Source organism: Ranitomeya variabilis, chromosome 3 (genome assembly GCF_051348905.1).
Source record: "Ranitomeya variabilis isolate aRanVar5 chromosome 3, aRanVar5.hap1, whole genome shotgun sequence".
Lineage (NCBI taxonomy): Eukaryota > Metazoa > Chordata > Amphibia > Anura > Dendrobatidae > Ranitomeya > Ranitomeya variabilis.
Window position 1 is genome coordinate 654,127,357 of NC_135234.1, and position 15,882 is coordinate 654,143,238.

General features: G+C 46.1%; 1 protein-coding gene across 4 annotated transcripts in view; it reads left to right on the top strand.

Moving 5' to 3' along the window:
• LOC143818466 (solute carrier family 26 member 10-like) overlaps nucleotides 1–15,882 on the top strand; it is a 100,261-nt gene that overhangs the window by 51,658 nt on the left and 32,721 nt on the right. For all 4 annotated transcript variants that reach the window (XM_077299759.1, XM_077299762.1, XM_077299761.1 and 1 more), the window contains exons 11-13: nucleotides 3,097–3,203; nucleotides 10,928–10,997; nucleotides 13,668–13,847. In XM_077299759.1, coding sequence (XP_077155874.1) covers nucleotides 3,097–3,203; nucleotides 10,928–10,997; nucleotides 13,668–13,847 — 357 coding nt within the window. The remainder of the gene's footprint in view (nucleotides 1–3,096; nucleotides 3,204–10,927; nucleotides 10,998–13,667; nucleotides 13,848–15,882) is intronic.

The following is a 15,882-nucleotide window of genomic DNA, read 5'->3' on the forward strand; positions in this document are numbered from 1 at the left end:
TCTCCATTTTCATGATTTTTTATATTGATAGATCGGGTGATTCTGAACACGATGATACCAATTATGTGTATGTTTGATTTTTTTTCATTGTTTTATTTTGAATGGGGCGAAAGGGAGTGATATGAACTTTTACCTTTTTTTTTATTTTTCTAGTACGGTATTTTTTTTTTAGCATGCTTCAATAGTCTCCATTGGAGACTAGATGCTGCCATAACCCGATTTGCTCTGCTACATACAACCCATCGGTGACCCGTGATCATGTGACACAGTTGCCGATGGGTGGGTTTTCCATCATGTTTGCTGTAAGCCCGTGTTAAATGCCACTGTCAGAGTTTGACAGCGGCATTTATCTTGTTAACAGCTGTGGGTGGATCACGATTCCACCCGCGGCTGATAGAGGCACATGTCAGTTGTTCAAAACAGCTGACATGTGCCGGAAAAGATGTAGGCTCAGTGCCGGAGCCCACATAAAAGGGAGGGAGTCTGACATCGGTGTACAGAGGAAATATCGCTGCATGCGTGATTTCCATCTTTAAATTGGCAAGTCAATGAATCTGTGAAATAAATTGGACTGCATTCGGTTGACATTTGCATGTGATTCCGATTTTAACGAACTGCCAGAATGGTGAAGATGGAGACATTTTTAAGAAAATCAGATCGCACTATGATCACGCTCTTACCAAACTCTGATCAGAGTGTGATTAGCATAATCGACTTGATTCTCTCGGATGAGAGAAAATACGGTGGTGTGACCCCAGCCTTAGGATGAGCCATGAATATTAGATCTGTGGGAATTTGACACTTTGCGGCCTCAATGATCAGATTTTTGAATGGTCTACGCCAGTGGCGTAACTACAAAGTTATGGGCCCCGGTGCGAACTTCCAAGCCCGCACAGTGGTATATACAGCACAGCCCGCACAGGGATATATACAGCACAGCCGGCACAGGGGGTATATAGAGCACAGCCCTCACAGTGGTATATCCAGCACAGCCCGCACAGTGGTATATACAGCACAGCCCGCACAGGGATATATACAGCACAGCCGGCACAGGGGGTATATAGAGCACAGCCCTCACAGTGGTATATCCAGCACAGCCCGCACAGTGGTATATACAGCACAGCCCGCACAGTGGTATATACAGCACAGCCCACACAGTGGTATATACAGCACAGCCCGCACAGTGTTGTATACAGCAGAGCCCGCACAGTGGTATATACAGCACAGCCCGCACAGTGGTATATACAGCACAGCCCGCACAGGGATATATACAGCACAGCCGGCACAGGGATATATACAGCACAGCCGGCACAGGGGGTATATAGAGCACAGCCCTCACAGTGGTATATCCAGCACAGCCCGCACAGTGGTATATACAGCACAGCCCGCACAGTGGTATATACAGCACAGCCCGCACAGTGTTATATACAGCAGAGCCCGCACAGTGTTATATACAGCACAGCCCGCACAGTGGTATATAGAGCACAACCCGCACAGTGGTATATAGAGCACAGCCCGCACAGTGGTATATACAGCACAGCCCGCACAGTGGTATATACAGCACAGCCCGCACAGGGATATATACAGCACAGCCGGCACAGGGGGTATATAGAGCACAGCCCTCACAGTGGTATATCCAGCACAGCCCGCACAGTGGTATATACAGCACAGCCCGCACAGTGGTATATACAGCACAGCCCGCACAGGGGTATATACAGCATAGCCCGCACAGTGGTATATACAGCAGAGCCCGCACAGTGGTATATACAGCAGAGCCCGCACAGGGGTATATACAGCACAGCCCGCACAGGGATATATAGAGCACAGCCCACATCACATCTCATCCCCCCCCCCCCCGATAATGGCCCCACAGTCCAGTTAAAAAGAAAAAAAAAAAACTCTCCTCACCTTTCCTTTTGCCCGCGCTGCTCCTGGCGGCTGAAGTCTGCCCAGGACACTGCAGGTGCGCGATGATATGACGTCATCGCGCACCCGCAGTGTACTGTCAGAGGCAGAGCGGGGAATGATGGGAGAGCCAGCGTCAGGTGACGCTCTCTCTTTCATCATTGCATTGAACTATACCGGTGTCATAGACGCCGGTATAGTTAAATGCGGCTGCGGCGGCGGCGGCACTGGGGGGGGGTTCCGGGGGAGGAACAGTGCAGCGGCCCACTACTGGCATCGGCTCTTCTGGCATTTGCCAGAAGTGCCCGATGGCCAGCCCGGCCCTGCTCAGACCTGCCGGCCCGGGGCCCCTGACCTGCGGGGCCCAGTCGCAATGGCGACCGCTGCGACCGCGGTAGTTACGCCCCTGGTCTACGCCTCTATACTGAGCTCTGCAGCTTTTTCATTATCTACATTGCTTCGAACTCCACAGTGGTTACATGTGAAAGACCTCTGCTAGGTATTGCAGCTTTGTCCCATTGCAGTGAATGCAACACACCTGCTACTACATATGGAGCGTATTCAATGTATAGAGCAGCGTAAACCATAAAGATAAGGCAGCTTTTAACTAAAAAAAACCTCTAAAAATGGGAGCTGTCATTAGATTGATTGCCTAAGGCCAGGGTCACACAACCATAGATTCTCTCAGTCTAAAGAATTGGGCAGATTATGCTAATGACACTCCGCTGATCAGAGTTTCGTCAGAGTGACAGTATAGTATGAGCCGATTCTCTCGGATGAGAGAACTGTAGCACACTGTAAAAGATGGAGAACAACATTTCTCCATCTTCTCCATCCGAGTGCAGCCTGCATCCGATGTCATCCGAGTGCAGCCTGATGTTTTCCATGCACCCATAGACTTAAATGGTTAAATGGGTGAGTGGCATCCAGTTTCAGAGTGAAATTACAGCATGCTGCATTTCACTAACAGATTCTGTAATGAAAAAAAAGCCCCATTAAATAACAATGGAACGAGTGCTATAAGATAAAAAATCAGACAGCACTCGTACGATGTATACGAAAGTGTGAGCGAGCCCTTAGGCAGATACTCAAACTTATTTCCGGAAAAAAAATATGTATATATTCCAATCAGTTATGTCCTATACTGAATGACACAGATTGAGAATGTCATTACCTGATTTTGTTTTCCAGTCTGTTTGGGTGGTCACATGGTCGGCGGTGGTCATTCTCAATGTGGAAATGGGCCTTGCTGTCGGTGTAGTTTTCTCTATGATGACTGTAGTTTGCAGAACACAAAGGTAGGTGATGGAAAATAGTACTGGAGGGATAATACTGAAGATGGATTTATACGGCTCTAGGTGCAGAGCTCTCCTTCTGGTGGCTTCAGGCAGACTGAATGTTATCATTTCGGGCCCTTTCACACATCGTTTAATCTCACGCTCAATGGCCCCGTCGGAGCTTATGTCCAACTTCCCTCCCCCACAGAAAGGGATTTGGACTTATACAGTGATAGAGCCATTGACTATAATGGGGCAGTCACCGTGTGCGCTATCGCGCAACATTTTCAGCCATATATGCTGAGGTGGACACCAAAATGCAGTAGACTACATCTAGCTGTCTGCCTCCAGCAGGTGCATAAAACCAAACATGATGCACAGCAGACTGCCCCTTTATAGTCAACGGCCTCATCGGCGTATACGTCCAAATCCCATTCTGCAGGGGAAGTTTGAACGTAAGCCCTGATGGGGCCACTGATCATAGGAATACACACAATGTAAAAAGGCTTAAACGGTGAAACTAAACTAACTTTCTGTTATATTTTGTAGTATCTTAAACATTTTGAAGGTTGGTCGAGATGCAGAACTGCCCAGTACCTGCATAAGTGTTCACATGGTGGTGTGTGGGCTCCCTACAAAGTATTTGTACACGCACACATTCGGGAGCTGAATGCTTCTATGCAACCTTTTGAGCCGTCAGTAGGGGTCTCAGGACACGGACCCCATAGCAATCTACAGGATGTTTAAAAGGCTGCAACATATAAAACATATGTTAAATTTTACAGGGAATGTGTCACCAGGATTTTACAACTCCATCTAAGAGCTGCATTGTGTAGGGACAGAGACCTTGATTCAACAATGCGTCACTTTCTGGGCATCTTGCTGCATCTTTGATAAATTCATTGTTCTTGTGTTGATCTATCAAACCTCTGAATACTGATTGACAGCTTTCTGTGTACACTGTGCATAGGCAGAAAGCTGCCAATCAGTGGTGAAGGCGGGGTTTATAAAGACCTCATTAATATGGTAGGACTACCTGTCAGAGGATTTACTAGTCATTCTAGTGATAGCCTCTTACTGAAAAAACAGTGATTTTATCAAAACTACCCCAAGCAGTCCAGTGTTGTGAATTCTGCTTTTGGGTTCCCTCCGGTGGTGGTAGTTGGTAATGCAGTTGTCCCTGAGTTGCAGTCCTGGTCAGGTGTTTCTGCTGATTGCAGTTCTGACTGGGGTATTTAGGTGTGCAGGATTCATTAGTCCTTGCCAGTTGTCAATTGTTGTTGGGAGGTGTTGGACCTCTGCCTGGTTCCTCCTGCCTTTCTGCCAAATCAGCAAAGATAAGTGTCTGGTTTTTTTTCTGTGGCACACATGCCGTGTGCTTCATGATTCAGTGCTATTCTTTTGTGTTTTCTTGTCCAGCTTAGATTGTGTCAGTATTTTCTCAGTCTTGTTGGATTCTCTGGGGTTGCAGATATTCATTCCACGTCTTTAGTTAGATTGTGGAATTTTTTGTATTATCTGCTGTGGATATTTTTTGAAGGGTTTTAATACTGACCGCCTAGTATTCTGTCCTATCCTTTCCTACTTAGCTAGAGTGGCCTCTTTTGCTAAATCTTGTTTTCTGCCTGCGTGTGTCTTTTCTTCTCCTACTCACAGTCAATATTCGTGGGGGCTGCCTATCCTTTGGGGTTCTGCTCTGAGGCAAGGTAGTATTCCTATTTCCATCTATAGGGGTATTTAGTCCTCCGGTGTCGAGGTGTCTAGGGTTTGTTAGGCACACAACACGGCTACTTCTAGTTGCAGTGTTAGTTCACGATCTGCGTTCAGTATAGATTCCACCTACTCCAGAGAAAGTTTCATGCGGCTCCAAGGTCACCGGATCACAACAGTACAACTGGCCCATAATGAGTTAAATGCATCTCAGAAGAAGGGAAGAAAGGTGTTGAGCCATTTTTTTTTTCTGCTGTCTGTTTTGTCTTTTTTTCCCTCTTTATCTATGGGTGGCTGAGGAGTCTTGTGCTAGCATGGATGTTCAGGAATTAGCTTCTCATGTAGACCAGCTTGCTGCTAGGGTACAGGGTATTTCTGATTATATTGTTCAGACTCCTGTTTTAGAACTGAAGATTCCTACTCCTGATCTGTTTTTTGGTGACAGGTCCAAATTTTTGAGTTTTAAAAACAATTGTAAACTGTTTTTTGCTTTGAGTCCTCGATCCTCCGGTGATTCCATTCAGCAGGTTAAAATCGTCATCTCCCTGCTGCGCGGTGATCCACAGGATTGGGCATTTTCCCTGGAATCTGGGAATCCTGCTTTGCTTAATGTAGACTCCTTTTTTCAGGCTTTAGGATTATTATATGATGAACCGAATTCTGTGGATCAAGCGGAGAAGACCTTGTTGGCCCTGTCTCAGGGTCAAGAGGCGGCAGAATTGTATAGTCAGAAATTCAGAAAATGGTCTGTGTTGACTAAATGGAATGATGATGCTTTGGCAGCAATTTTCAGAAAGGGTCTTTCTGAATCCGTTAAAGATGTTATGGTGGGGTTTCCCACGCCTTCCGGTCGGAGTGATTCTATGTCTCTGGCCATTCAGATTGATCGGCGCTTGCGGGAGCGTAGAACTGTGCGCGCTGTGGCGTCGTCCTCAGAGCCAATTCCTGAGCCAATGCAGTGTGATAGGATTCTGTCTAGGACAGAACGACAAGGACTCAGACGTCAGAATAGGTTGTGTTATTATTGTGGCGACGCTTCTCATGTCATTTCAGTCTGCCCTAAGCGGACAAAAAGGATCGCTAGTTCATTTACCATCAGTACTGTACAACCTAAATTTCTGTTATCGGTGTCCTTGATCTGCTCATTGTCATCATTTTCTGTCATGGCGTTTGTGGATTCAGGCGCCGCCTTGAACTTAATGGATTTTGAGTTTGCCAGGCGTTGTGGTTTTCCCTTGCAGCCTTTGCAGAACCCTATTCCTTTAAGGGGGATTGATGCTACACCTTTGGCTAAAAATAAGCCTCAGTTTTGGACACAGGTGACCATGCACATGGCGCCAGCCCATCAGGAAGATTGTCGATTTCTGGTGTTGCATAATTTGCATGATGTTATCGTGCTGGGTTTTCCGTGGTTGCAGGTACATAATCCTGTGTTGGATTGGAAGTCTATGTCTGTGACTAGTTGGGGTTGTCAGGGGGTTCATAATGATGTTCCTTTGATGTCAATCTCCTCTTCTTCCTCTTCTGAAATTCCAGAGTTTTTATATAAATATAATCTGAAAGCACCCCTATATAATAAGGTTGAGAGAAAGAATCTCTCCCCAAATGCCTCAAGGGCATCCACTCTCCAGGACAACTCCCAAAGCAGTAAAACAAGAAAAAACGGAGTAACGCAGTCCCAAGCAACATAATAAATTAAATACACAGTTTATTTAGACAATAGCCATAAAATCATACAAACATGTATATATATATGTAAGTCTGCTGTACGCAGCATACATCAAACAGGAGTGTGAAAAATGGAGGACATAGCAGTACAACAGGTGGAAGTTATATGGCAGGAAAACATCCCTATGGTGTGCACTATGGTCAATATCTAGTTGCCAGGTTAAGAGGGCAGCAATAGTAGCTCACAGAGCATTAGCAAAACACATCAAGCTGTCCCCCATAAAACCCTGTTGATAAAGCTCAACGCGAAACGCGCGTCCAGGGCCTCCAGGTGGCGTGTGGCGGGGTACCCCTCTAATATATGGGTAAGTGTGCACTTTTCATAGTATACATACTTGCCGTATGGTTATTTATGGGGGACAGCTTGATGTGTTTTGCTAATGCTCTGTGAGCTACTATTGCTGCCCTCTTAACCTGGCAACTAGATATTGACCATAGTGCACACCATAGGGATGTTTTCCTGCCATATCACTTCTACCTGTTGTACTGCTATGTCCTCCATTTTTCACACTCCTGTTTGATGTATGCTGCGTACAGCAGACTTACATATATATATATACATGTTTGTATGATTTTATGGCTATTGTCTAAATAAACTGTGTATTTAATTTATTATGTTGCTTGGGACTGCGTTACTCCGTTTTTTCTTGTTTTAATTCCAGAGTTTTTGTCTGATTTTCAGGATGTATTCGATGAGCCCAAGTCCAGTTCCCTTCCACCGCACAGGGACTGTGATTGTGCGATTGACTTGATTCCAGGCAGTAAGTTTCCTAAGGGCCGACTTTTCAACCTGTCTGTGCCTGAACATACCGCCATGCGGAGTTATGTTAAGGAGTCTTTGGAGAAAGGGCATATTCGGCCATCTTCTTCACCGTTGGGAGCGGGATTTTTTTTTGTTGCTAAGAAGGATGGCTCCTTGAGACCTTGTATTGATTATCGCCTCTTGAATAAGATCACGGTCAAGTTTCAATACCCTTTACCTTTGCTTTCTGATTTGTTTGCTAGGATTAAGGGGGCTAGTTGGTTTACTAAGATTGACCTTCGGGGGGCATATAATCTTGTTCGTATTAAACAGGGTGATGAATGGAAAACTGCGTTTAATACGCCCGAAGGCCATTTTGAATACCTTGTGATGCCATTCGGGCTCACTAATGCTCCATCGGTTTTTCAATCCTTCATGCATGATATCTTCCGGACTTATATTGATAAATTCTTGATTGTATATTTGGACGATATTTTGATTTTTTCCGATGATTGGGAGTCTCATGTGGAACAGGTCAGGATGGTATTTCAGATCCTTCGTGACAATGCTTTGTTTGTGAAGGGGTCTAAGTGCCTCTTTGGGGTGCAGAAGGTTTCTTTTTTGGGCTTCATTTTTTCTCCCTCATCTATGGAGATGGATCCGGTTAAGGTTCAGGCCATTTATGATTGGATTCAACCCACATCCGTGAAGAGCCTTCAGAAATTTTGGGGTTTTGCAAATTTTTATTGTCGTTTCATTGCTAATTTCTCCAGCGTGGTTAAACCCTTGACCGATTTGACGAAGAAAGGCGCCGATGTGGCGAATTGGTCCTCTGCGGCTGTCTCTGCCTTTCAGGAGCTTAAATGCCGATTTACTTCTGCTCCGGTGTTGCGCCAACCGGATGTTTCCCTTCCGTTTCAGGTTGAGATTGACGCCTCTGAGATTGGGGCAGGGGCCGTTTTGTCTCAGAGGGATTCTGTGGGTTCCTTGATGAAACCGTGTGCCTTCTTCTCCCGCAAGTTTTCACCTGCTGAACGCAATTATGATGTCGGCAATCGGGAGTTGTTGGTTATGAAGTGGGCGTTTGAGGAGTGGCGACATTGGCTTGAGGGAGCTAAGCATCGTATTGTGGTCCTGACTGATCATAAGAATTTGATTTACCTCGAGTCTGCCAAACGACTGAGTCCTAGACAGGCTCGATGGTCCTTGTTTTTTTCCCGTTTTAATTTCGTGGTTTTGTATCTTCCGGGTTCTAAGAATATTAAGGCTGATGCGCTTTCTAGGAGTTTTTTGCCTGATTCTCCTGAGGTCCTTGAACTGGTCGGCATTCTGAAAGAAGGGGTGGTCCTTTCTGCCATTTCCCCTGATTTACGGCGGGTTCTTCAGGAATTTCAGGCTGACAGACCTGACCGCTGTCCTGTGGGGAAATTGTTTGTTCCTGACAGATGGACTAGTAGAGTGATTTCTGAGGTTCACTGTTCTGTGTTGGCTGGTCATCCTGGTATTTTTGGTACCAGAGATTTGGTTGGTAGGTCCTTTCGGTGGCCTTCCTTGTCGCGTGATGTGCATTCTTTTGTGCAGTCCTGTGGGACTTGTACGTGGGCCAAGCCTTGTTGTTCCCGTGCTAGTGGGTTGCTTTTGCCTTTGCCGGTCCCTGAGAGGCCCTGGACGCATATTTCTATGGATTTTATTTCTGATCTTCCGGTTTCCCAGAGGATGTCGGTTATCTGGGTTGTTTGTGACCGGTTTTCTAAGATGGTTCATTTGGTGCCTTTGCCTAAATTGCCTTCCTCTTCAGATTTGGTTCCGTTGTTTTTTCAGCATGTGGTTCGTTTGCATGGTATTCCGGAGAATATTGTGTCCGACAGAGGTTCCCAGTTTGTTTCTAGGTTTTGGAGGGCCTTTTGTGCTAGGCTGGGCATTGATTTGTCTTTTTCTTCTGCATTTCATCCTCAGACAAATGGCCAGACCGAGCGAACTAATCAGACCTTGGAGACCTATTTGAGATGCTTTGTGTCTGCTGATCAGGATGATTGGGTGGCCTTTTTGCCATTGGCCGAGTTTGCCCTTAATAATCGGGCTAGTTCAGCTACTTTGGTTTCGCCTTTCTTTTGTAATTTTGGTTTTCATCCTCGTTTTTCTTCTGGGCAGGTTGAGCCTTCTGACTGTCCTGGTGTGGATTCTGTGGTTGACAGGTTGCAGCAGATTTGGGCTCATGTGGTGGACAATTTGGTGTTGTCTCAGGAGGAGGCTCAACGTTTTGCTAACTGTCGTCGGTGTGTTGGTTCCCGGCTTCGGGTTGGGGATCTGGTTTGGTTGTCTTCCCGTCATGTTCCTATGAAGGTTTCTTCCCCTAAGTTTAAGCCTCGGTTTATTGGTCCTTATAGGATTTCTGGCATTATTAATCCGGTGTCTTTTCGATTGGCGCTTCCGGCCTCTTTTGCTATCCATAATGTCTTCCATAGATCTTTATTGCGGAAATATGTGGTGCCCGTTGTTCCCTCTCTTGATCCTCCGGCCCCTGTGTTGGTTGATGGGGAGTTGGAGTATGTGGCTGAGAAGATTTTGGATTCTCGTTTTTCGAGGCGGAGGCTTCAGTACCTTGTCAAATGGAAGGGTTATGGCCAGGAGGATAATTCTTGGGTTTTTGCTTCTGATGTCCATGCTGCTGATTTGGTCCGTGCCTTTCATCTGGCTCGTCCTGATCGGCCTGGGGGTGCTGGTGAGGGTTCGGTGACCCCTCCTCAAGGGGGGGTACTGTTGTGAATTCTGCTTTTGGGTTCCCTCCGGTGGTGGTAGGTGGTAATGCAGTTGTCCCTGAGTTGCAGTCCTGGTCAGGTGTATCTGCTGATTGCAGTTCTGACTGGGGTATTTAGGTGTGCAGGATTCATTAGTCCTTGCCAGTTGTCAATTGTTGTTGGGAGGTGTTGGACCTCTGCCTGGTTCCTCCTGCCTTTCTGCCAAATCAGCAAAGATAAGTGTCTGGTTTTTTTTCTGTGGCACACATGCCGTGTGCTTCATGATTCAGTGCTATTCTTTTGTGTTTTCTTGTCCAGCTTAGATTGTGTCAGTATTTTCTCAGTCTTGTTGGATTCTCTGGGGTTGCAGATATTCATTCCACGTCTTTAGTTAGATTGTGGAATTTTTTGTATTATCTGCTGTGGATATTTTTTGAAGGGTTTTAATACTGACCGCCTAGTATTCTGTCCTATCCTTTCCTATTTAGCTAGAGTGGCCTCTTTTGCTAAATCTTGTTTTCTGCCTGCGTGTGTCTTTTCTTCTCCTACTCACAGTCAATATTCTGAGATTAGGTGGCTAAAACCTGGTGACACATTCCCTTTAATTATATTTGTGGGGGAAAAGGGCTGCAAGGAGTTTGTGGGTTTGTATCAGAAAAACAGCATCTTAGCCACCTATAAAGATATTACAATAGTTCTTTTTTTATTGCTGATTGCATAGTATATAGTACAGAATACAGGAGCACATAACACCTGCTTTTATAAGCATCTTTATCTTTCTTATTATCATTTATTCACCTTCATGCAATTTTATTCTAACATTTCAGAGCACAGTGTTCAGTACTTGGAAGAGCCATCAACACAGAAATCTATCGACCCATTGAACAAAACGACAAGGTACATACGTTAATCCTTGACTTTGGAGCACAGAGCACACACATTCCATCATCTATGTATTGTGCTTTGTGTCTTTTATCAATCAGTGACATGTCTTCAGTATATAATACCATAATATCACGTCATCGCCCTTCAGTCAGTTACTCCTCTGCATTCACTGATCTCCAGCCAGGGGACCTTGAACATGGAAAACATTTTCTGGATGAATTTGTCCTTTGTATATAGTAGGGATGCAACCAGTGCTGGACTGGGTTGGCAAAGGCCCACCAGTAACATTGGATCTTGGGGCCTACTGTTTAGCTACTTGTAAAAATAACCTGACCCTAGTACACAAATGTATTTTTGCTTTTATGCAATAATAAACCTTTTTCTGCAAATTGTGAATCAAGTGTAACAGCACTACTCATTAGCAATCCTTCACAGGGGCGGCCTATCGGAGGATTCTCCTGTTCTCCTGTTGGCCAGTCCGACCCTGGATGTAATCATACTTGTAGGATTTTTTCAGTCTTTGAGCCAAATGTAAGAGGTGTAGAACGAAAAAGTATCCATCTTTGCTGTATGCATTTACCTATCAGATCTACTCCTGGCTTTGGCAGAAAACACTAAATCAAATGCTGCCATACATAGCAGACATGCGATTCCTGTCTTATAGGAGGGGTGTATGGCTGATTTCATTCCAGGCAAAAGCACTAGACCTGTCCATGCGTTGTCTCTGGTACTGCAGCCTAGATATATTTGAGATGCCCACCAGGGCCGCGAGGCACTCGGAACCGGGTCGGACAGCCCCCTGGGGAAGTCACGGGGCCGTGACCCAACTCCGTGGCCCTGGGCATGCAATAAAAATGATGCAAGGGTGAAAAGTTTATAGGGGATTGATTCGTGACGCCACCCCTGGTGTTCGGCAAGGGATGGCCGACGCTGCGGTTCAGGCACACTGGGGCCGATGGTGATGCAGCAAAGATGGTACAGCTCTCCATGGGTAGAGTGGGGCCCAAGGGCAGATATGAGGTAAATTAAACGATGGGTACTGTTGTAGTACATGGCAGGTGACGCAGTAAATAATTCTGAGGACACAGCGGGGTGAAGTCCTCAAACTTTACTCACAGCTATTAGGTTCAGTCTCCAGCCGGGTGCTGTGTCCTCCGGGTCGGTGGTCCAGCTAGCTCTCAGGTAATTTGGGGTGCACTTTTCCGGGACCCCCTTCTTGTGTTGTGTGTTCTGGGTCGTCTCTTTGGGCTGGCTCTCACCCTCTTGCCCTGCGCCTAACACACAGTGTCCCAAGCCAGCAAACTCAGATCCTGTCGGGCAACGTCTTCCTGGCACCCTTGACCCTATGTGGCTACCTTTTCAGTGATTGTGTGTAGATTTGGCTGTGGCACATACAGACACCATAGCCTCCGGTTTGCTAGCTGAGTCCTACAGTCTCTCCACTAGTCTGGGGCCGGTCCCCCAACTGCACCCTGGTCCCTCCACTCGACTACGGTTGGCGTGGATTCGGGCGCCACGGGTGGATTCTTCACTTCCCTGGCCCCTAGGACTCCTTCTCTCTCTGGAGCTTGCTCGCTCCTCTCACTCTTCTCCTCAGCAACTCACTAACTCCGCCTCACTCCTGTTTCCATAGCAACACTTCACTCCCAACTGTCACTCTGCCTCAGGTCTCCTACCCTTATCTCCTTCCTCCACCCACACCCTCTACCTAGTTCCCCCTCCAGCCTGAGATGGGGCCCTCCCTAAATAGGGTCTGCCCAGATCACCTGGCCTGGAGTGGTGTGGTGTTGGATGCCAGTGTGCGGATACCGGGTAGTGCCCCCTCCTTACCCGAGAGTGGGGTACCACACATCTGGATGAGGTACCTCTGTGGCGACCGGACCCTCAGGGGCGCCACACATTAACATAAATGTGGTTGAGCTGCGGTACCACAAACAATCTGTAGACAGGTGTGTCGCTGCCTTTGGAAGAAAGTCATCTCTGGGTGCTCAATGTCTGTTGAACAGAGGTCAGTCAAGTCTATGGGGTGGCGTTAGGTGGAGATGCACAAACCCATAATTTCCCTGCCTTTTGTGTATTTGCAGCACTATTTATATGAAAATTCAAAGTTGATGTGCAAATTAGTTTTTTTCTACCTTATTCAGCAATGTAATTAGTTTGGTGACTCTAAGGCCATGTTCACACATCAAAGTGTTTTCCGAAAACGTGGTTAAAAATGCAGCAATTTTGCAGCATTTTTAAACAATCTTTGCATTAAAAAAAAATGTATTAACATGACTTAAAGCTCTTTACAGGTCCCCTTTAACACTGTGCATGACCGTGGCATGAACTTTAGGATAATTAACACTTGCCCAGCTTTTATAAATGACTAAACAAGTAAGAATCAATTAATAAGCAGAAAGTAATCCCGAAGTCTTGTATTTGGAAGGAGTCATCTGTCTGTATTCACATACAGTAACATATTCTTCTGCACAAGGAGACGGACGCCGTCCAAACCACAATTAGGGCAATACAATCACACACGACAAGAATACCGCATCCCACTGCCAATAACACATCTCTCAAACAATGGCGTATTTTAGCTATAAATTTCCAGTTTCTTAAGCCAAAAATAAAATATAACTGCCTCCAGGATCCACTGCCAAGAAATTATAGACCCTTTGTCTGCTTTCTTGTTTTCAGTGTTTTGAAATCCCAGGCGTGAAGATCCTGTCTTATAACTCCCCCATCTACTACGGCAACAGGGACATCTTTAAGGAAACAATGAGAAGGATGGTGGGGCTGACACAGGAAAAGATAAGGAGGAGAGAGAAAGCGCTAAAAGCCATGGAACAAGGCAGGAAGATGAGCGTCTCCGTTGTTGTAAGCTTGATTCCTTGTGTATCGGTGGACAGTATCATCAGAAATACATCTATATATATAATCGTCTAAGGCAGAGGTGTCAAACTGCATTCCTCGAGGGCCGCAAACCATGAGTGTTTTCAAGATTTCCTTAGCATTCCACAAGGTGCTGTAATCATTCTGTGCAGGTGATTAAATTATCACCTGTGCAATACAAGGAAATCCTGAAAACATGACCTGTTTGCGGCCCTCGAGGAAAGCAGTTTGACACCTCTGGTCTAAGGGGTACTTCCGTCTGTCTGTCACGGAAATCCCGCGTCGCTGATTGGTCGCAGCTGCCAGGCGCCATCCAGTCAGTGCCCGGCGCCCGCTCCATACTTCCCTCCAGTAGTGCTGACACAGGGTTAATGGCAGCGTTAACGGACCGCGTTATGCCGCGTGGAATGCACTCCATTAACGCTGTTATTAACCCTGTGTGACCAACTTTTTACTATTGATGCTGCCTATGCAGCATCAATAGTAAAAAAAAATCTAATGTTAAAAATAATAAAAAAACAAAAAACCTGCTATTCTCACCTTCCATCGTCCGCCGATGCGCGCAGCTGCCGCCAGCTTCTGTTCCCAGAGATGCATTGCGAAATTACCCAGAAGACTTAGCGGTCTCGCGAGACCGCTAAACGTACCGTTACACTAAACGACTTACCAACATCACACACGCCGATCCAGCGATGACAGCGGGTGATCAGCAACCAAAAAAAGGTCCTGATCATTCCCATCGACCAACGATCTCCCAGCAGGGGCCTGATCGTTGGTCGCTTTCACACATAACGAGATCGTTAGCGGGATCGTTGCTTACGTCACCAAAAGAGTGACGTTGCAACGATATCGTTAACGATATCGTTATGTGTGACTCAGCCTTTAGTCATCTGGGTAATTTCGCAATGCATCTCTGGGAACGGAAGCTGGTGGCAGCAGCGCGCGCATCGGAACAGCTTCACCGGCCGCCGGAGGGTGAGTATATAACTATTTTTTATTTTCATTATTTTTTTAACAGGGATATGGTGCCCACACTGCTATATACTACGTGGGCAGTGTTGTATACTGCATGCGCTGTGTTATATACTGCATGGGCTGCGCTATATATTATGAGGGCTGTTGTAATAATTATAGGGGATAACTCAGGAGACTCTTTGCATGGAACAAGACAACTACAGGACACAGTTTTATAAGTGGTAAAGTCTATATTATCACATGGTGATTCAAACAGGTGCAGAGAGAAACTCAAGTCCACAACACTTGGTGCAAATATCAAATGCAGCTCAGCAGTCTATAGGAAACTTCACATGAGACCAAAGACGCCATCTTGGAAAAGGGCAGTAATGCACAAAAAGGTAATAAAAAATGTTCAGAGTCCTGACATTACTCCCTCCTTAGAAGCGGCCTCAGGACGATCCTGGACCTGGTTTCTCAGGGAATCTCTGATGAAAACGAGAAATCTTCTGTTGGGCATTGATGTTTTCCACAGGTTCCCAAGAGACTTCCTCAGGGGGATATCCCTGCCATCTTATCAGATATTGGAGCCGATTCCTGCGAATCCTGGAATCAACAATTTCCTCCACCACAAATTGTTCTTGCCCATCAATCACCACAGGCTGCGGAGGTGGCACAACACGTCCCTGGAAGGTATTAGGAGATACAGGCTTTAGTAAAGATACATGAAAAACTGGGTGTACCTTCATAGTCCTAGGCAGCTTCAGCCGCCGGGCCACAGAGCTCAGAATACCGTTGATCTTGAAAGGGCCAATGAATTTCTGTCCAAGTTTTTGTGAAGGAACGTTTCACTTCAGATTCTTAGTTGCTAACCACATGGAATCTCCTACCTTGAGCATGGGTGCAGGTTTACGGAATCTATCAGCTGATCTCTTATAACGTTCTTGAGCTGTGGTCAGGGATTCCTTCAGAACCTCCAGATTTTGCCTCCTCGCAGTCAGCCTTTCCTCCACTGCCGGAACTGGAGAATTAATTGGAGACCTAGGTAAGATACACGGATGATAAC